The sequence below is a fragment of the Petromyzon marinus genome, chromosome 51, assembly GCF_048934315.1.
Source record: "Petromyzon marinus isolate PM22_M1 ecotype Great Lakes invasive population chromosome 51, UKy_Petmar_22M1.pri1.0, whole genome shotgun sequence".
Taxonomy (NCBI): Eukaryota; Metazoa; Chordata; class Hyperoartia; order Petromyzontiformes; family Petromyzontidae; genus Petromyzon; species Petromyzon marinus.
Window position 1 is genome coordinate 13,981,129 of NC_133717.1, and position 21,231 is coordinate 14,002,359.

Sequence of the window (21,231 nt, forward strand, 5' to 3'; positions counted from 1 at the left end):
TGTTAAACTGATGCTGGATATTTGTCTACAAACGCACCGATGGCAGTAATAAAATGTTTTAATTTATATTTGAATATTCATGTTTGTTTTAATTGTTTACCTCTGCACGTGGGTATAGTGCCGCCCATCTCATACACCTTGCGATATTAACGCATTAGCTTGAATTTTATATTATTGTCGTGCAGTATGTCAATGTAACACAGTCGTGCAGTATGTCAATGTAACACAGTCGTGCAGTATGTCAATGTAACACAGTCGTGCAGTAAATGTAACACAGTCGTGCAGTATGTCAATGTAACACATCTTTTTTTTATTTAAAGCTATTCTTGGTTCTTTCGGTAAAGTCACGTAGAAGGGAAACAATAAAATAATAAAAATAGAAGACAATATTTTTATTATTGCTTTTATGCCTTTTTGCACTCTTTCGTTATGTATATTTTCTCGCTGCATTATTTTACTCGGTGCAATATCGTGATTGTTGTAATTATTATCGCAATTAAATGTGTCTCAAGGAAACTATTTTACCATTTGCGTTTGTATACCTTACTTGCAAAATTGTATTCAATCATAATCCTCACTTAAGTTAAATATTTCAAATGCTGTATAATGTTGTAATATACCTTACATTATGTGATGTGTTGCCATTGTTTTTCCTGTTACGTTACGTTTGACCCGGTAACCGACTGATTTGTGTTTTGGAACATTATAATTCAATGATACCACACCTACTACTCATATGATAATGTGACCGCTCGTGCATTTGCAAATTACGCATAAAATTATGTTAATTAATCCCTCCCGCCACGCCCACTTTTTTTGCGGCTCCAAGCAAAATTCGGGTGCTCAACCACGGGCGGACGCCCCCCCCCCCTACAGCCTTTCCGGCATCAGCCAATCGCGTCGAAATCTGCGACCCCCTCGCGCCGGCTTTGGCCCTGCCCACCGCGATGACGTCACCGCGACGAGGCGGAGTCTGGCTGGGGGGCGGAGTCTGGCTGAGGAGGGGGGGCGGGGCCGGACGGGTCAATGATGGCGGACGTGGAAATGATGGCGGGAACGGAGGCGAATAAACAGCGATCGATGGACGAGTTGAGCAACCCCGACGGCTCTGGCGACGAGAGCGTACGTGTTTCACCTCACCCCGGTGGCGCTCGCGGGCGCTTCCCACGATCCTCGGTTGCGCCGAGAGAGGTTTTAAATGACCACGCTCGGGGTTATTTAACACGCGCACCCACGCGGTCTCGAATTGCCTAGTGCGGATAGGCAACCCCGTTGTTTTCCGCGCTTCTCGTTGGCTTGTTGGGTCACGTGGTGGTGCCTCCGCGCGGTCGCGATTGGTGGAGCTGCTGGGGATCCTACCGGTGGGGGTTTGTCCTATGTACGGAATGTAAACACGGGGATCAATGGTCGCGTTCCGTTGGCGAGTCAACTTTAATTATTTGTGAGCATTGAACTTGTTTTATTAAATATTTTTTTATAAGGTGTGTAATGTGTGCAAACATTTCCGAAGTTATACGGAGTAATTTGTCCCGGTAGCCCGTGGCATGCTAGTTAACATTCACATCGCTCGCGTGCAGTATTGCATTGGATAAAGTGGCATTCCTTTACACATTTAATGGGTTATTTAAATAATTTTGAATCATTGCGTACATTGAAATGGTTTCCAGCTTCACGCGCCGCCAAACTTGTGAACTCTGTCGTATACGCCGGTCTGTATACCGTTTAGTAAATGAATGGGGGAGCGGTGGTGCGGTGGTTAGCGCACTGCGCTACAGTATAAAACCCAGCCACCCGGGTTCGATTCCCTGCCTCGGCTATCGGCGAGTGCGATTTGAACCCCCCCCCTCATACATAACCCACACTGACCAGCGTGGTGAAGTATGGTCAAGCAATCCACGTAACCGACACGGCGTGGGGAGGACACCGTTCAGCAGGGTTAAGGGCTAAGCTGTACTCAAATGTTTGTTTTACTAAGTACAGTACCGTATTCGTTATCTACGTCTTTGTTCCCATGTCTGTGCTCCCCACCTTCAACGCGCACTCACCAGAGTGGTGAAGTATGGTTGAATATACTCTTGGCGGGACCGAGATGGGGAGGCCCTCCTTGGCAGTGGATATTACATGGGCGAAATCCCTACAAAATCCGTGTGGACTCTGTACTACCAATGTGAATCTTGCATATGAAGTTTTGATGCTGTAGAATGTAATATTATTGGTCTTTAAATCTTTTATTTTAAAATATACATATTTGCCACACGTAAATACCATTGAACAATCAAAATTACGTTAACCACCGTTATTTATTTTTTACAAAGTGATACATATTTTAGCGACACTAGAGAGGCGATGGTGATGATTGACAGAGTTATAATGGTTGCTTCTTTACCCAGGAGGAGAGCTACACTTGAGGCAGAATATTTTTGTTCAGAAGCTTCCTGTATTTAAATGTTTGGCCAACACCACTTAAATTTTGTGTTTTAGGTATGAGCGTAAACCAGTCACAGCGGAGGAAACCCATACAGAACAAGGAGTGGACATACAAATTACACACAGATAGGTGCCCGAGTAGGAATCGATCTCAGGATCTACTTTGTGAGGCACAGCAAAGTAGGCACAAGTATTACCTGTTTTACGTGACAAACCTTACTAATTGGCTCAAATGAATATATGTATTTTTTAAAATGTATATTTACGCGATGTAACCCGAAAAAAACCCTATGAACAAGTGCAGCGGTCCCCAACCTTTTTGGCACCAGGGACGGGTTTCGTGGAAGACAATTTTTTTCACGGACTGGGGGGGGGGGTGGTTCATCATTGGGTCTTTTCCCATTTTCAAAGAAGCTCTCCAGCGACGTTTGTTTTTTACACATTGTGGCTACTAGGGGTCAGCTTGTGGGCTTACCAACACTGTGACTGAGACAAGTGCGCAGTGCGGGAAAGAGGCGCGGATGGAAGTGGTAAATAATAAAATAATGGGCGGGCCACGCGCGGACTCACCGCTCGCCTCCTGCTGTGAGGCCTGGTTCCTAACAGGCCGCGGACTGGTACCGGTCCACGGCCCGGGGATTGCGGACCCCTGGACAAGTGTTACCACTGAGCCACCCTGCCACCACCCTACAGCGCTTAGAACTCTTCAACTTCACATTCACGTGTCGACCGCCAGAACGTCCGCTCGAGAGTCCACCGCTTTAACCGCAGCACTCCTCCCCCCCCGCCGCCCTCGCCTCCACCCGTCGCTGAGCGAACGAATGTCCACCTCCGCTCACCGGCAGCCCCTTTGTCACCCCCGCAGGACGACGGCGTGAGCACGGGAAGCGGAGCGAACCCCGACCGGCCGGACACTCCGACCAACACGGCGTTCGCGCCCGGGCGCAAGAGCTGGTGCAAGGGCAAGTGGAGAGCGAAGAAGTGCAAGTTCGCCTTCAAGTGCGTCAACTCGCTCAAGGTGCGGAGACGCGCGCGGCCCGGGTCGCCACGCACGCGTGCGCTCGCTCGCTCGCTCAAGTCGCACGACGGCAAATGGCGGCCGCCGTTCGCCACCGGTGGACGCGCTTCAGCCAGCAGCAGATATCGCAGGGCAATTTTACGTCCCGATAATTTGAACTTGTAACGCGCCGTGCAAAATGTTTGCTCGCTCACGAACGGGGAAAATTTGCTCTTGAGCAGCGGGGAACCATGGCACAAGCGGGAAAAGGCAGCCAGGCTGTGTGCCGGTGCCAAATTCCCCCCAAGCGCTGTCATCCTCCATATATTAATATGTTGGCTAAATAATGAGTGCCTCCTTTGTTTTATCTCTCGTGTACGGTTTTGTTACCTCAGCATAAATTTATTCTCATAATTTTCATTGAAATGGCATAATTGCGTAAAGACATTATTCTTACACAGAGCTGAACGCATGCGTCGTGAGCATCACAATCGGGATTACGCATGTAACTGTTCACTACAAGAGCTCCTTGATGATTATTTATTCAATATTTGCAATTCAGTTCAACATTGGATGATTTTTTTTGGTACAGTCTTGCTCACTGTTAGCTATTATCTCGACCACTATTACGTACAATTATTAAATAGTGCCTTTGAATAAGGCGCTATTTGAATAAGGCACTATTTAATTTAAATATATAAGATAAGTGTAACATCGTTTGCATAAAACATGCACATATTTACATAATCCTGACATGCATGATTTAAAGTATGTGTTGTGAACTTAAGAATCTTTGTGAAATCTGTTTGCATGCCATGAAAGAGTTGTAGTCTTCTTTCTGAGTTCGCATGCCTGTCAGTGACTACCTTATTACAGACAAATTTCGACCTTATTGGTCACCCCGTGCCCTTATAAGTCTCAACGTTTATCTCATCACAAGGGACAAAAAAACAAATTTACCAAAAAAATGTTGCCCGTATTGAAACGGCTGTACGCTGTATGGACCCGAAAATTAATTTCCCTATTCAAGAAACAGTATGGGTTGACGGGTATGAATTCGGCACTTTACTAACTAGTGTAGTCAAAGATGATCACACTCAGGATGGTCTTTTAACATTAAAACTCTTCAATAATAATGAAAAATGCAAACAGCCACTAGCGCACGGCCTCGCTCCGACTCACACCATAGCTCTGCTTCGCCGTCCAAAACACGGCGGGAAGAAAACTGCTTGCGCCCATTTTAACATGACGACCAAATGTAAGTATTCTACAGGGTGAACCTTTTTGTTGGCACGTGCAAATATAATCTTGTGTTTGCAGTCTGCTAGTGCAGCCCGCTCAGGTTTCTCGTAAGCTCCTCCGGCCTTGTTTGTACTCGCACAACGTACTGATGATAGACGGGCTTTGACATGCCCCCTTGATGTTCCGTCTTCGTCGTCCATGTCACCCGTCACCTGCCGAGCGTTGATTTACATACGTCGGTGGCCGTGTGGTTATTGCCCGCCGGATGCGCACGTGAACTCTTAATCAAACCAGGTAAATTCGTAAAGTTGTGTTTTTTTGTGCACAGGAGGACCATGGGCAGCCTCTGTTTGGGGTTCAGTTCAACTGGCACAGCAAGGAAGGAGATCCTCTGGTGTTTGCCACTGTGGGGAGTAACAGGGTAAGTACCATGCTGTGCGTCACACCACCTTCGCCACGAGCAAACGGCACTAAACACATAACCGCTTTCAACCTCGGTCGAAAAGCGTAAAAAAATATAGCATCACGGTACTTGTTGTAGTGGTGACCGGGCTAAGACCACCTAGCTGGATATTGCACTCACATCGTGACTGTGTTCCTTCTGGAGATCAGGATGGTTCTGCCGGTCTTTAACGTAGCCTGGCTCAATATTTAAATAGTCCCCCAGACAGTATGTTTGTACATGTTACTTACTTTTTGTGAGTTCTTAAATGTATGCAATTGTTGTTATCACGATAAGTCACGGTGGCGAGATCTTAACTATACAGGAGGTCGTGGGTTCGATCCTGACCCTGAACGCCTTGTATATATTTGGAGTTTGCATGTCTCTCTCCCTGTGGTCATGTTGATTTTTCTCTGGGTCCTCTGGTTTTTCCCTCCACGTTTAGAAACATGCATGTAGAGTATTTGGCTGCTATAAATTTCCACGTGATAAGCCACGTCGTTGAGCTATCATTTGTGATAGGCAGATCGCTTCTAAAAAAGAGCTATACAGCTCAGTGGGCCTTACCTGGTAAAATAAATATAGTTTTTTTTTTTAAGTTAACCAACATCTAAATGTCTGTGCTCTCCGGTTGCCAGGGTAAAAAGTTGGGCCATGTCCTTGCCCAATCCTGGGCCAGCGAGCTCAAAAATTCAAAGAACGAGACAATGGAGAACCCGGCTTAATCATGGGTGGCTGAAATCCCAGATTTGAACCTGGGATGCCAGTTGTACAGGCCTAGAGGTGCCTTTGTGTGTCATTTCTAAGCACTGCTCTGCTGTTATCCCAACAGTAAACACGTGTAATCCATTGTATATATTTTGGAACGTGTATACCCGTGTTGCCTGTGACCAAACCAGCCGGAATGTGCCCGATCTTGTTCGCACAAGCTAAGTAGTGGACAAGCCCGGGTAGTGCCTGGATGGGTGACCACCATGCACGCCAGCTTGTCATAGGCATTGCTACCCGATGGACAGCAAACCTTTTCGTTGTACTCAATTCCTGCGCTCTGGCTCTCTCTACACCACCCGGCACCTTTGCCGACCGACACTCACCGGCGGTGGTGAGGTATGACGAAATAACCCGTATTGTGTGGGGAGCTCCTCTTGTACGTGCGTATGTATGTATGCGTGCGTACATCTGCATCTCTGTAATCCCCCCCCACCCCTCTCTGTTCCAGGTCACGCTGTACGAATGCCACTCACAGGGTGAGGTTAGGCTCATGCAGTCGTACGTTGACGTAGAGGTGAGTGGCGGACCCGGCTGCCCGACTTTAATCTTCGCGCGGGCGCCTTCACTGCCGCTGAAATGCCACTGCCAATGTCGTCATCGTCATCATCGTCGTCATCGCACACGCATCGTCTCCATCGTCGATTGTGATCGTAATCGGCAGTAATTCCCGCCATTATCAGTCCATCGTCGTTATTGTCGTCATCATGGTAATGACATCAGTTGTCATTTTTTGAGCTGCGGCGCGTTGGACACTGCGCCGCACTACGAATCTGGTGACACGAGTTCAATTCCTGGCCACAGCGAACATCAGTTGCAAGTCCATTGTATAGAGTTCTGGTTGTTTATTATTATTATTATTATGTATACGTCATGTTTATCAAATTTCCCAGCCTTTGTTCTATTCACCCCCTGTAAAACCCTCTCGTTCCCATGTCATGTGCATGTTACCATGTCAGTCTTTTTGGCACTCATAATTATTTGAGTTAATATTTATATTGTAATTGCAATTGACCCCCACTTCTGGCAAAACTGATATTATCATACACCCACACGTGTGTGTTCACGTATTTGCGTTCCACTGATTGGGGGAGTGTTGGCGCATTATTGAACGCACTGCGCTCTGAACTAGTTCACCCGAGTTTGATACCCGCTCGCCATTGCACCCGCGCGTTTGGCTTCGCGTTCGTCTGCCCGCGCACCGCACACTCGTAACCGACACCGAGGGCGCACGCGCCGTCGCTTGCCCGTCGCAGGCGGACGAGAACTTCTACACGTGCGCGTGGACGTACGACCGCAACACGAGCCACCCCCTGCTGGGCATCGCCGGATCTCGCGGCATCATCCGCATCATCAACCCCATCACCATGCAGTGCGTGAAGGTGAGCGTTTAGCGAGCGCCCCCCCCCCCACTGCCACCGCGTGTAGTTTCGACTCTCACGCCGATTTTGTTGGGCCACGTGAGAAATCGAGAGACAAGCGGACGAGCCTCGTTTGCAAGGGCGATGTTTGCCGGGTCGCGAGAACGCCGAAGGCAAAACAGCTAAAAGCACGGCAGTGAAGCGCGATTGAAATCGGAGCAACAAAACACGCGTGTCACATGAGAAATTGAAAATGTTGAGTAAATGTAAGGCGGCGTTAAATAATAAATTTGCTCTTGCGCAAGTTGACTTGGGCAGATTATTTGTATTTTGATCCTTGCACATTTAAGTTTACTATTGCACTAATGTGTAAAAAAACCGAGACTATATGATATTAAATGCGATTGCAAATTAACTCTCAAAAAAAGTGACGGCTCCGCATCAGAATTCCAGGTGTTTTGTGCCATCACCAGTGACTGTGTGTGTGCGCTCCACCGTATCATTGTCGTGGGGAGCGGTGGGCGCAATGGTTAGGGCACTGCGCTAAGAACCCGGCAACCAGAGTTCAAGCCCGCTTATGAGCAACAACAGCGGCGATATTTGAACTGGTTCTGGGCCTCCCTAAGGTCGATTCAGCCTAATACGATGAACCAGTGAAATGTGTAAACATCAGTACTTGGGAGACAAAGGCGGCTGGGCGTGGTGCTGACCACCCACCCCCTCATATGCCGTGCCGGCCTTCATAGGTGCTACTTGCTAACAGCACTTGCCCCGACAGTATATAGGGGGGATCTTTGTGGGCGGTACTGGTTGCACAGTGGTTAGCGCACTACGCTGTGGACCAGACGACTTCATAGATTGATTCCTGGCCACGGCCAACATCGAACGATATCGAAACCGGTCCTGAGCTTCGCTTAGGTCATCCTAGTCTCAAATGAGTACCTGGTGCGGTGTGTAAATCTCAATACTGGGGAGATATGGGTGGCTGGGCACTGTGCTGGCTCACACCACCCTCGTGCACTGTGCCAAACTTAAAAGGATCCATGCTAACAGAACTTGTCCTAATGGTGTGTCATCGGTAAGAAATGCTCAATGTATGATTGTATATTGTGTCTCGTTACTTTTCGTCGCATATTTGTGCATCATTTTGCGTGTTTTGCGCGTGTCCGCACGGTTGCGACCAGCCGCCTCGCTTGCTCGTTTGTAACCGGCCGATGTAATAACCGACGCTCAATAATCCCCCAGCACTACGTGGGCCACGGGAACGCAATCAACGAATTGAAATTCCACCCCAGGGACCCCAACTTGCTCCTCTCGGTCAGCAAAGGTGAGCAAACGGAGGCGGTGGCCCAATCCCAGCGGCAGGTGGCTGCAAACCTTTCCATCGCTCGTCTTTGGGGTCTGACCCGGCTGGCTCGTTTTCACCCCTCCCATCAATTTCGCTGCCATGGCAGACGCTTGGCTCTTGTTTCTCAACAATCCGCGTGCGGCTCTGAAGAAATTAGTTTCTCGTCTCTTGTAGAGCTGCTTTTTCGTGCGTTTGCTGGTCCCTCCTCCGCACCTCCGATCAGCACGGTTGGCTACGTACGGTGCGAAAGAAGTTCAACATATAGTACATACATATAAAGGGAGAGGGCTCCTCAATCTTTTTAAACTCCACGGCGCGCACTTCCAAGCCAGCACTCGGTCCACGCCGCACGCCGTTTGCCCAGCTGCGGCGCACGTGCGACCGAGGAAGTCGAGAGGTCCGGCGGTGGGGGCTGACGGCCGACCGCTTACCCTGCCGCGCCAGGGCGACCCAATGGAGAGGGGAGGGGGCTGAGGGGGGGGGCGTGGGATGGGGGGTGGGATCGACCGCTGGCCGTCACGGAGGAGGGGGGAGTTCGCCTGTCCTCGCGAACAGTGGGGGTTCTCTCCTATACTTCCCAAAACACCGCGGCACGTCAGGGAGTTGGGGGTGGGGGGGGTTGCGATATGGGTGCTGTTCCTCGAGCTTGGCTGCCTGGCTCGCTCAGCGGGTTCATGATGGCCATAGCAGCAGCTGCTGCATATTACCAATAGCAGTAGCATCTGCGTTATTAACGTAGCAGTTGCAACGTTACTTTCGATAGCAGCAGTGTTACCATGAGTAGAACTATTTATTATTCTTAGCAGCAGCATAGCCACAAGCAATGTGTCTGAGCGTAAGGATTGGTTTTAATACATCAATTTCTACATTCCTCTGATTAAAGGTCTGCAAAGCGAGTAGCATCAATATCACTAACAACGGTGGCGGTAGCAGTATTTTTTATCAGGCAGTAACACGGATTATCAGTGAACGACAGTCGGAGCATCGTCAGTGTTGTACCGTAAGTGGGTATCGGTGGTGGCAGCAGCTTGGGTCGACGGAGCACTGACGCGTTGGGCTTTGTGGATGCCGACAGACCACGCTCTGCGGCTGTGGAACATTCAGACGGACACGATGGTGGCCGTGTTCGGCGGCGTGGAAGGACATCGCGACGAAGTCCTCAGCGCCGTGAGTTGTCGCCCTTCCTCGCCCAGCGCGTGGCCCCCCCCCACAAACCCCGCTCGTGTCCACCCCCCCCCCCCCTTCATCGCCACGCACATTCATAGTCCGCCTGAAGGAGTGGCACACGCTCGCTCGCTCATTTGCTCGCTCCTTGTTCATTCACTTGCTCCTTATTAATCCGTTCACTCGCTTATCTGTTCACCCGCTCGCACCTTGTTCATTCGATTGCTCGCTTCTTGTTCATTCGCTCGCTCATCCTTTTACTCGCACGCTTGTAGGTTCACACTCCGACTCAATGAGCCACTCACCAAGTCGCCCGCTCACCCGCCCGCGAACCTCTGTAACGAGCGGCAAATGCGCGACCGCGAGGGCGTATCCGTCGCCCGCCAAAAACGGAATGCGTAAGCGCGAGCGTTTGTTTCCACAATAAAGGGCCCGGGACTTGGCGGTCACCACGCGCGCAATGCCTGCTGCATCCGTCTATTTTCTGTGTGCCAGGACTTTGACCTCTACGGAGATAAAATCATGTCGTGTGGCATGGACCATTCTCTGAAGCTGTGGCGTCTGGATTCGGAGAGGATGCAGAGGGCGATACGCGGCTCCTATGAATACAACCCCAACAAGACCAACAGGCGAGAGCGGGGAGCGGGCCATCGCGGGGCACGTAGCGGAGTTGGTCGGTACCACGCGGTGGTGGCAATTGCTCTCGGTGTCCGCCACGAGCGTTGTTCACCATGGCCCCTTGTCCCACCGCGGGCAGTGTCCAAACGTGGGCGGGAACCTTCGCATATACATACCACCGTTTGTTTTTAACAGGCACTCCTTCATATTGTCATACTCCGTAGAATACCCTCGCTGAAACTTTCTCACCAGAAAATTACCACTGCTATCGTACATATTTGTGGTCGAGAGATAAAATGCCTCGAGGAAATCATTGTCAGGATTTGTCACCCTGGGTGGTACTGATAAAGCATTGTTTGGGTCCCATGGCTCAATTCTGTTATGGCTGGCAATGGCGCCACGGTTAGCACAGAGGTCGCCGGATCGATTCTGTATCTCCACGCGGAAATTTAAAACTGTGGTGAAAGTTTCTTATCCCCACCCCACTCCTTCCCCCCCCACTGACCGTCTTTCTTCACCCAGCAGTATAAGTAGACCAAAGTCCGTCGGAAGATTGTGTGTGGTGGGGTAAATTTTGGTTACTCCCACCTCTCCCAAAATGCCTAGCTGGCTTGGACAAGTAGGCCAAATACTGTCTAGAAGTGGGGAGCTCTGTTTTTTTAACGCGCAGTTGAGTTTTTTGTTTCTTCTCACAATCATCATCAATCTTGTTATTCCACGTGTTTGCGTTGGCAGGCCATTCCCGTCGCAGAAGGTTCACTACCCCGACTTCTCCACGCGGGACATCCACCGCAACTACGTGGACTGCGTGCGCTGGCTGGGTGACCTCATCCTCTCCAAGGTGCCAAGGGGGGTGGGGCGCACGAAGCGGGCGGAGAGCCGGGGCGGGGGGCACCGGTCGACTTCTCCCCGGGCTGTGCACCGCCCCCCCACCCCCACGCTCCGCCCGCTTCACAGTTTTAGCCGATCGATGTTTCCCCAACGGCGTGCTGTCACCGGCGGCGGTCTGGCGCCCAGCGCGACCGCGCTCGCAATCGAAGGGCTCCCGCCGGAGTTCGATTCGATCTCCCGGCAACGGCGGCTTGAAACAGCCCAGCTAACTTTCTTGACTCCCCTTGGGCCTCCTGTCCGCCCAGCGCCGGTCAGCGTGGCCGTTCTGTACACCACGGCTGAAGAGCGGGCAATCTTCCCACTGCTTCCAACATGTCTGACCAGCACGGAAGGGTGGGCCTGCTAAAGGGGGCTCTCTTATAGCTTCCCCACGAGTGGAGGCCTCTCCTCCGGCAGGGGCACGAACGAGCAATTGCAGGGCTGCACCTTTACCAGTTCTTTTTTTGTTGTCCATGAAGTGGCTACACTTAGGAAGCCGCTTAGGTGGTTGTGTATGTGTGTCAGCCTACGCTCCCACCCAATCTGTGCTTGTGTGCGTGCGTGTGTATCGCGCTGTTCTACAAACCCGGTGACCCGAGTTCGATTCCCGCTCACAGTCAACACGAGTGACCATTATCTGAACCAGTCCTGGGCCTCCCCTAGGTCTACTCAAATAAGTACCTTGGTGCGATGTGTGAACATGGTCACTGGGGGAGACAAAGGCGGTCGGGAGTGGTGCTGCTGGACATCCACCCCCTCGTGTGCCGTGCCAGTCTTCAGAGGTGCTGCTCGCTAACGGCACTTGCCCCAACAGTCTGTTAAGGCTACACGGATGATCTTTGTATTCGTGTGTGTGTGCGTGCGTGCGTGTGTGCGTGCGTGTGTGTGCGTTTGTGTTTCTCTCAGTCGTGCGAGAACGCCATCGTGTGCTGGAAGCCGGGCAAGATGGAGGAGGACGTGGACAAGATTCGCGTCAACGACTCCAACGTCACCATCCTGGGGCGCTTCGACTACACGCAGTGCGACATCTGGTACATGCGCTTCGCCATGGACTTCTGGCAGAAGGTGAGAACCACGTTTTGACCTGTAACCCTCCCATTTCTCTGCAGACTTGAAGAATTTGCCAACCAATATTGAACTCGCTCCAGCGCTGTCCTCCAGACAGTCTCGTCTCTTCACCTGATGAAGGCCGCTTGTGTTGTGGCCGAAACGTCGTGAGAACTTTATTGTGTTATTTTATTTTATTATTTTATTATTTTATTCTCATTCTACGTGACTTTACCGAAAGAACCAAAGAAGATTAATCCTTGCAGTCACGAAAGCTTTAAATCGAAAAATATTGATATATACATGAATTAAAGATTTCCTAATTCCGGGCGCGGATGTTGCTTTTCACCGCGGGCGTGCGACAAGCGAAGAGCGTGTTCACAGCGAGTTCAGTGTGATCCTGCTCCCAACGTGAGCATCGGGTTGTCGCTGCTCACCTGCGTACAGTCCACAGGACTGACACCGAGTGGCTTGCCGGTAAAACGGCAACGGTTTTGTGCGGTTTCCCAAAAATGCAGGCAAATCCATTTCTACCCACATTTTGCTCTCTTGTGCGGTTTGAATTCACTCGACATGCGGTGGCTATGCGGTTGGACGTGGAACAGCATTGTGTACTGTGTGTGTACTGTGCGTGTCGTGTGTGTATGTGTACTATGTGTGTCGTGTGTGTACTGTGTGTGTACTGTGCGTGTCGTGTGTGTGTGTACCGTGCGTGCCGTGTGTGTGTACTGTGTGTCTGTGTGTACTGTGCGTACTGTGCGTGCTGTGCGTGTGTGTGTACTGTGTGTGTACTGTGCGTGTGTGTGTACTGTGTGTGTACTGTACATATCGTGTATGTGTGTACTGTGCGTGTCGTGTGTGTACTGTGCGTGTCGTGTGTGTGTGTACTTTGCGTGTCGTGTGAGTGTACTGTGCGCGGCGTGTGTGTGTGTGTACCGTGCGTGTGTGTGTGTGTACTGTGTGTGTACTGTGCGTATCGTGTGTGTGTACTGTGGGTGTCGTGTGTGTACTGTGAGTGTCGTGTGTGTGTACTGTGGGTGTCGTGTGTGTGTGTGTACCGTGCGTGCCGTGTGTGTACTGTGCGTGTGTGTGTACTGTGTGTGTACTGTGGGTGTCGTGTGTGTGTGTGTACCGTGCGTGCCGTGTGTGTACTGTGCGTGTGTGTGTACCGTGCGTGCCGTGTGTGTGTACTGTGTGTGTACTGTGCGTGCCGTGTGTGTGTACTGTGCGTGTGTGTCGTGTGTGTGTGTACCGTGTCGTGTGTGTGTACCGTGCGTGCCGTGTGTGTACTGTGCGTGTCGTGTGTGTGTGTGTATTCTGTGGGTGTCGTGTGTGTGTACCGTGCGTGTGTACTGTGCTGTGTGTGTGTACTGTGTGTACCGTGCGTGTGTACGGTGTGTGTACTGTGCGTGTGTACTGTGCGTGCGTGTGTAATGTGCGTGTGTGTACTGTGTGTGTACCGTGCGTGTGTGTGTGTGTACTGTGCGTGTGTACTGTGCGTGTGTGTGTAATGTGCGTGTGTGTACTGTGCGTGTGTGTGTGTAATGTGTGTGTGTACTGTGCGTGTGTGTATACTGTGTGTGTAATGTGCGTGTGTGTGTGTACTGTGTGTGTACTGTGTGTGTGTGTACTGTGCGTGTGTGTATACTGTGCATGTCGTGTGTGTGTACTGTGTGTGTACTGTGCGTGTCGTGTGTGTACTGTGCGTGTCGTGTGTACTGTGCGTATCGTGTGTGTGTGTGTGTGTATACTATGCGTGTCGTGTGTGTGTGTACTGTGTGTGTACTGTGTGTGTCGTGTGTGTGTGTACTGTGCGTGGCGTGTGTGTGTGTACTGTGCGTGGCGTGTGTGTGTGTACTGTGTGCATACTGTGCGTTCTGTGCGTGTGTGTGTACTATGCGTGTGTGTGTACCGTGCGTGTGTGTACTGTGTGTATACTGTGGGTGTCGTGTGTGTGTGTACTGTGTGTGTACTGTGTGTACTGTGTGTGTGTTTGTGTACTGTGTGTGTACTGTGTGTGTGTTTGTGTACCGTGCGTGCCATGTGTGTGTGTACCGTGCATGTGTACTGTGTGTGCACTGTGCGTGTGTGTAATGTGCATGTGTAATGTGTGTGTGTACTGTGCGTGTGTCTGTACTGTGTGTGTACTGTGCGTATGTGTGTAATGTGTGTGTACTGTGTGTGGGTGTGTACTGTGTACACTGTGTGTGTGTACTGTGTGTGTACACTGTGTGTGTACTGTGTGTCTACTGTGTGTCTACTGTGTGTGTGTACTGTGTGTACTGTGTGTGTACACTGTATGTGTGTACTTTGTGTACTGTGTGTGTGTACTGTGTGTACTGTGTGTGTGTGTACTGTGTACACTGTGTGTACACTGTGTGTGTGTACTGTGTGCACTGTGTGTGTGTGTACTGTGTGTACTGTGTGTGTGTGTACTGTGTGTGTACACTGTGTACTGTGTGTACTGTGTGTGTGTGTGTACTGTGTGTGTACTGTGTACACTGTGTGTGTACTGTGTGTGTACACTGTGTGTGTGCACTCTGTGTGTGTGTGTACTGTGTGTACTGTGTGTGTGTACTGTGTGTACTGTGTGTGTACACTGTGTGTGTGTACTGTGTGTGTGTACTGTGTGTGTACTGTGTACACTGTGTGTACACTGTGTGTGTGTACTGTGTGTGTACTGTGTACACTGTGTACACTGTGTGTGTGTGCTGTGTGCACTGTGTGTGTACACTGTGTACTGTGTGTGTGTGTACTGTGTGTACTGTGTGTGTGTGTACTGTGTACACTGTGTGTGTACTGTGTGTGTGTGTGTACACTGTGTGTACTGTGTGTACTGTGTGTGTACACTGTGTGTGTGTGTGTGGTGTGTGTGTGCTGTGTGTACTGTGTGTGTACACTGTGTGTGTGTACACTGTGTGTGTACTGTGTGTGTGTGTACTGTGGGTACTGTGTGTGTACTGTGTGTGTACACTGTGTGTACTGTGTGTGTGTGTACTGTGTGTGTGTACTTTGTGTGTGTGTACTGTGTGTGTACACTGTGTGTACTGTGTGTACTGTGTACACTGTGTGTGTGTGTACTGTGTGTGTGTACTGTGTGTACTGTGTGTGTACACTGTGTGTACTGTGTGTGTGTGTACTGTGTGTGTGTGTACTGTGTGTACTGTGTGTGTGTGTACTGTGTGTGTACACTGTGTGTACTGTGTGTGTACCGTGCGCGCGACTGCAGGCAGCCGTCTCCCCTGTGTGGTTTCCCTTTGTACCGTTCTGTTTGTGTCGGAGTGCATACTTCTGCAAGAAGCAAGGGGACCATGCCCCACCGCAGTCAGGATTGGAACTCGGAGCCCTCCCGGGTCTCCTAATCCCCACCCCTCCAAATGGAATATTCAAGAAGAGGCAAAAAAACCCAAAGACTTTCTGATGTAAAAGTTTAGTAACTTCCACGTACCGGCTATGACTGGGCTTGTGGTGAATCTGACAAGGCACACTCAATCTAGGCCGAGTCATCGGGTGAGTGATGCTTGTTGTCGCCACGCGGACTGACTGATGCCCATCTCACACCCCCTGCCCCCCCCCCTCCCCTATTTCCCCGTGCAGATGCTGGCACTCGGCAATCAGGTGGGCAAGCTCTTTGTGTGGGACCTGGAGGTAGAAGACCCTCACAAGGCGAAGTAAGAATCTCATTTTTCTCTTTTTATCACGGTCACAATCTTCGCTGTGCCGAGTACTCTGCTTGCCGTGACTTTTGCCAGTTCCTTCCCCACACGTTAACTTACCGGAATTTATACGACGCCTTCACCCGGGGGGGCAAGGGGCACTTGACGAAGAATTAACGACGGTATGACAACAACGCGCGTGTGAACGTAATGGTGGAGATGAGGTGAATGAATTAGATGAGTGGAAGCAATGCGGGGGCAAATCTGTGATGCGTGAATTCGGTGAACGCGAAATTGATGGCCGTAAATGATGATGAATTGATGTAATGAATGGGGAATTAGTGAGAGCCATGCGATGAGCATATGAAGAGGGAACAGTAGCGGTGGCAGTAAGCGATGGTGACCGTTTAGTGTGGAGTGGGGAGGGCAAGTTTGAGTGAAGGGCGGCAAGATGGTGGGCTGGCCGGGTAACGGCGTCGTGAGACAAACCCGTTGGGAACGCCTCCGGCGCAGCGCGCGACCCCCTTGGTTTGAGGCAGCGGCCCCCCGGAAGCGGATGCCACAGAGCTCTTGACCTGTGAGATCCCGTCATGTGATCTCTGATCACGCAGCAGAGGGCAGCGTTTTCCGCACCTGCTCTGCACGCCTGTTGCATGACCGTCAAAGCAATGTTTGGTTTTCACAGCTGGGATTTAAGCAACCGAAGCGAAGAACCAACCTTAAGGCGATGTCGGGTTTTTTCGTGCAGTCTTTGGTGACCTTGCCGAGACCATTGACTCGCCACTTTGAGGATGTGGCTTAGGGGGCGCCGCGGTGGCTAGGAGATGTTAACTCCCTCGCCTGAAATACCCTGACGTCTGCTGTGTATTTGAAGTTTGCTTGTTCTCCCTGTGGTGGCGTGCAGTCTCCTCCACGTCCTCCATTTTTTCCTCTGCATTTAGAATCAACGTGTCACACGTTTAGAGTATTTGGCTGCTATAAAATTCCACGTCATGATAAGCCGCCACTTCGTTGCGCTATCATTTGTGGCAGCCAGGTCGCTTATGAAAAAGAGCTACGTTGCAGCTCAGTGGGCCTCTTACCTGGTGAAATAAAATAGTTTCGTATAGTTTATCCACAAGCAGCTGGGAAAACCTGGCTGCCAACCCAAAAGGTCAGCAGAGAGCTCCATGACCGAGCGCTCTGCTGATCCCTCGCTCGGAGGTCAGGCCACTGAGCTGGCACCACTGAGATCTTGGGATGAGCGCTCCGATCTCTGAGCCACCTTGACCACCTTCCTCAATAATAAGAATAATAATGATCATTATTTCAACTTGTAACGCAAAGTGTTCGCTCGCTCTCGGAGATGGAGAACGACTCGAGCGGCGAGGAACCGCAGACAAGCAGGGAAGGCGGTCGGGCGATGGGTCGGCACCAACAGTTGCCCAGCCTCTGCCGTCCTCTGTGTATCCAGATGCTTTCAGCCAGTTGGTGTTTATACACGTGGGAGGAAAGCGGAGCACCCGGAGAAAACCCATGCATGCGAGGGGGCCAGCACTACTCCGTTTTAGATGGAACGGATGGAGATCAGTCCGCACTTTTCTGAACCCGCATTTTCCTAGCAAGCCAGGGCATGCCACCTCCTCGGTGCCGCCGGGGAAGGGAGTTTCACAATATCCGTGCGATCCGCCAAACCCTCGCTGCCGCCTCCACGGTTGCCACGGCCGTGTGCACGAACTTCTGTTGTAACCCCTTGCGCGTCACCCTCCCTCGTGCGCGCCCCGCCAGGTGCTCCACGCTGGCTCACCCCAAGTGCATCTCGGCAATAAGGCAGACGAGTTTCAGCCGAGACAGCTCCGTGCTGATCGCGGTGTGCGACGACGCCTCCATCTGGCGCTGGGACCGTCTACGGTGAAAACCGCACGCCGGACGCTGTGACACCACCCCACACCCTCATTTCCCTTTCCCCAAACTGCACCCTCTCGGCCCCCCCCCCCCGAGTTCCCCCCCCCAGCCCCCCCTGAGTACAAATCGTGCCACGCCTTCTTAACAGAAGACGCAACCCATAAAGAAATATAAACCCTACACGTGTACCCTGGTCGAGGCGGTGAATTAACGCCTCGCTCCGAGAGCCAATCGTCGCACCTCCCTGCTCTGGCGTTGCCAAAAGACACCGCTGTCGTGAAGAGACACCGCTGTTGTGAAGACACCGCTGTCGTGAGACACCGCTGTCGTGAAGACGCCGCTGTCGTGAAGACACCGCTGTCGTGAAGACGCCGCTGTCGTGAAGACGCCGCTGTCGTGAAGACGCCGCTGTCGTGAAGACGCCGCTGTCGTGAAGACGCCGCTGTCGTGAAGACGCCGCTGTCGTGAAGACGCCGCTGTCGTGAAGACACCGCTCACGCACTGCGCGCCTCTCATGTAAAAATAGCCGGGCAACCGCATAAACGGGATCATCCCATGCACCGAATAGAATTAACTTAAACTCGTCGGAACGTCGCCAGGCCAATGCGCTCATCTCCTTCACGAATGGAGAGTTAAAGACACAAGCCCCAGGAGTGTGACCGGCCATGCAACCCAAACTAATGGACCGTTACAGTAAACCCACTGTAGTGCACTCCTTCAATGGAGACAGAAGAGCAAAATGACAACTCTCTTCTCTGATGAAGCCCTCTCGTCGTGGCCTGCAGGCCTTGACATTGGCTTTCGAGTTCCTGAACATAGTGCTGCACGCAAGGATAGAATGTCGTATAACGATTTAGCTCATTGCAAGTGAGAGGGAAAGCGAGCAACGTTAACTGAACTGTTGTTTACGTCACAACGCTTGTTCATAAACAAACACGTCACCGAAATGACGTCACTTCAGTGACCTCATCTCCTGTGATGTCATACTTATTTTTTTTATCTTTCTCAAAATGTTGTGTCTGGGCCCGATTTTTAGATTAATTTTTATTCAGAAAAATCTGGAACATCCCCACCATCCGTCTACTCACAGACCAACGTGCCCACCAAACTACCTATCCAGTGACTTACCCCGTGTATCTCTCCTCCCCCGTTCACCACCGTGGAAATCTGCCACATGCTGCCCCAACCCGGCTCTGTGCCATGAGAGAAAACTTCCAGAGTCAAATGTCGCCAGAGCGGTTACACCCTAATGTTCCGACTTCTTACATTTACCAACCTCGCCAAGTATTTCTGATTGTCATCGTACCATTTTATTTTATATATTCCGGTTTAATTTATGATTTTTTATTTGCCTTGAAGCCAAATATTGCCTTAAAGGAAGTGCAACAAAATAAAGTAACTCTTACGCTGTCGGTCTTGTCGAGCGTTAATCGGTGTTTTCATTTCGCTGACAGCTTAACGTCCTTGTAATTATTACTAGAAACTGGGAGCATCTCCAACGTTAATAACGATGGTTTTTTTTTTACACAATACTAGGTAATCGACTTTTGTATGCATGTGAAAGCATTTTTGTCACTCCACTGCCGGATGAAGGCCTCCCACACGCCGCGCGGGTCGTGAGGGTTATTTGACCGTCACGCCGGCCTGTGCGGGTTGGTGATGCCGGAGACCATAGCCCGCTGGAGCGGAGTGCAGTACAACAGTGGATGTTTCTGTACGGCCCTCTGCTGACAGTGTAGCTCCGTAGCAGCCTTCAACACCTTGTTTTGCACACGGCTGCTTTGCATACAACTGGTGTGCAGGCTCCGCCTTGCTTAGCTTTCAAGATTCCGTGCAAGCGACGCCCGTGGTTAGCGATGGGTCGGATTCCACGAATTTGGAGTGGGCACCGCTGCCGCTTTGAGCCCACCGCCACCCACGTGGAACGCCGAGCGTAGGAACGGGCCTCTCTTAAAAGCGTGGAATCTGCTTCCTGCCGTTTGAAAAAGATGGGAAGAAGCCGGTTGGCTTGTTTTCTTTCTTTTCACATTAATGTCCATCGTCCGACCAAATATTGCAGGAAGTGATGAACGAAATCCCCGTTCCTCCTACCATTACCACCAACCTTTCCCAGCCGGTTTAGTAATTTTGCAGTCTCGGTCTTCGAGATAACTCGTGTTGCTAAACTGTATAAATATTCCTCACTTTCAAGGCTGCAACGGGTTTTTATAAACGTGTTTTAAATTCTTAACGATGCAAAGTGTTGTGCGTGTGTGTGCGCGTGCGTTCGTGTGGGGAGCGGTAGCGTAGTGGTGAGCGCACTGCAATACGAACCTGGCGTCCCGAGTTCGATTCCCGCTCGCGACCAACACCAGTGACAATGATCTGAACCGGTCCTGGGCCTCCCCTAGGTCGACTCAGCCTCAATTGAGTAGCTAGTGCAGTGTAAACATTGCCACTAGGGAGACAAAGGCGGCCGGGCGTGGTGCTGGCCACCCACCCCCTTCGTGTGCCGTTCTGGCCTTCACAAGTGCTCGCTTACAGCACTCGCCCCAACAGCCTTAAAGGCTATACGGGGATCTTTGTCTTTGTGTGGTGCTTTAACGCTGCTTAGAAAGGCTGGCTTATGAAGAATGTCTTGATATTTGTCTGGCTGTCGAAACGATTGTTTTTAAGAGAATGATGGAAGAAAGGACTTTGTGTGTGTGGTCGTTTTCCATATTTCTTTAAAATAAATTGTCCCAAAAAAATCCAAACATTTCTCCAGCTCACACCTCATAACGAATTTCGACTCGAGACTTTGATGCCCGTTTACACGTCAGAGACAGTCAAAACAATAACAAACTTTCAAATTAACCACAAAGCAGACTTTGTGTGTTTTGGGCCATCCATGACAGCCCAACGAGGTTTTTTTTCATCAAAGTCCTTTGCGTACATTTGAGTGTCCTTAATTTCACAAAAGGTTGTTTTTTAAATCGTACATTGTAAATACGTCACGTCATGAAAGTTGAAACTCGCTTTCGTGTGAAATCTCAGTGTAATCCTTAATGCAGAGCCACTTACGATGCATCAAAAGGGGTCTTAAGTGGAAATATTTTAATTCAGATGCTAGCGATTGCCTCAAACAAAAAAAGAAATGTGTTCATGAAAATGTCTGAAGTTGAGTTGAAAAAAATTGAGATGGTTAGGACTTCTCAGAACAAGTTACGCTGTTGTTTGTAATGTGTTTTTCATAAGTATCGATGTTATTTTGTACATAAAAATAAAGCCATGCTGTGGTTATCTTTTGCCTCGAGCGATTTTTACATTGTCAGCGTTGGTATAAATTCCACATTCCCATGGCGGTGCCCAGTAACTAACTGGAGAATACAACGAGCTAAGGAGTGGCCATCGCTCATCATAATCATCAGCCATGGTCAATCCACTGC

At 50.4% G+C, this 21,231-nt stretch overlaps 1 protein-coding gene across 1 annotated transcript; it reads left to right on the top strand.

The window, feature by feature from the left end:
- Nucleotides 1-970: 970 nt before the first annotated feature.
- Nucleotides 971-21,085, top strand: EED (embryonic ectoderm development). The gene is made up of 12 exons (XM_032973664.2): nucleotides 971-1,122; nucleotides 3,293-3,445; nucleotides 4,995-5,087; nucleotides 6,328-6,393; nucleotides 7,133-7,258; nucleotides 8,483-8,564; nucleotides 9,661-9,752; nucleotides 10,245-10,378; nucleotides 11,103-11,208; nucleotides 12,144-12,302; nucleotides 15,882-15,955; nucleotides 17,708-21,085. The coding sequence occupies exons 1-12, from the start codon at nucleotides 1,027-1,029 to the stop codon at nucleotides 17,832-17,834; spliced, it is 1,308 nt and encodes a 435-aa protein (XP_032829555.1). The 5' UTR covers nucleotides 971-1,026; the 3' UTR covers nucleotides 17,835-21,085.
- Nucleotides 21,086-21,231: the final 146 nt, after the last annotated feature.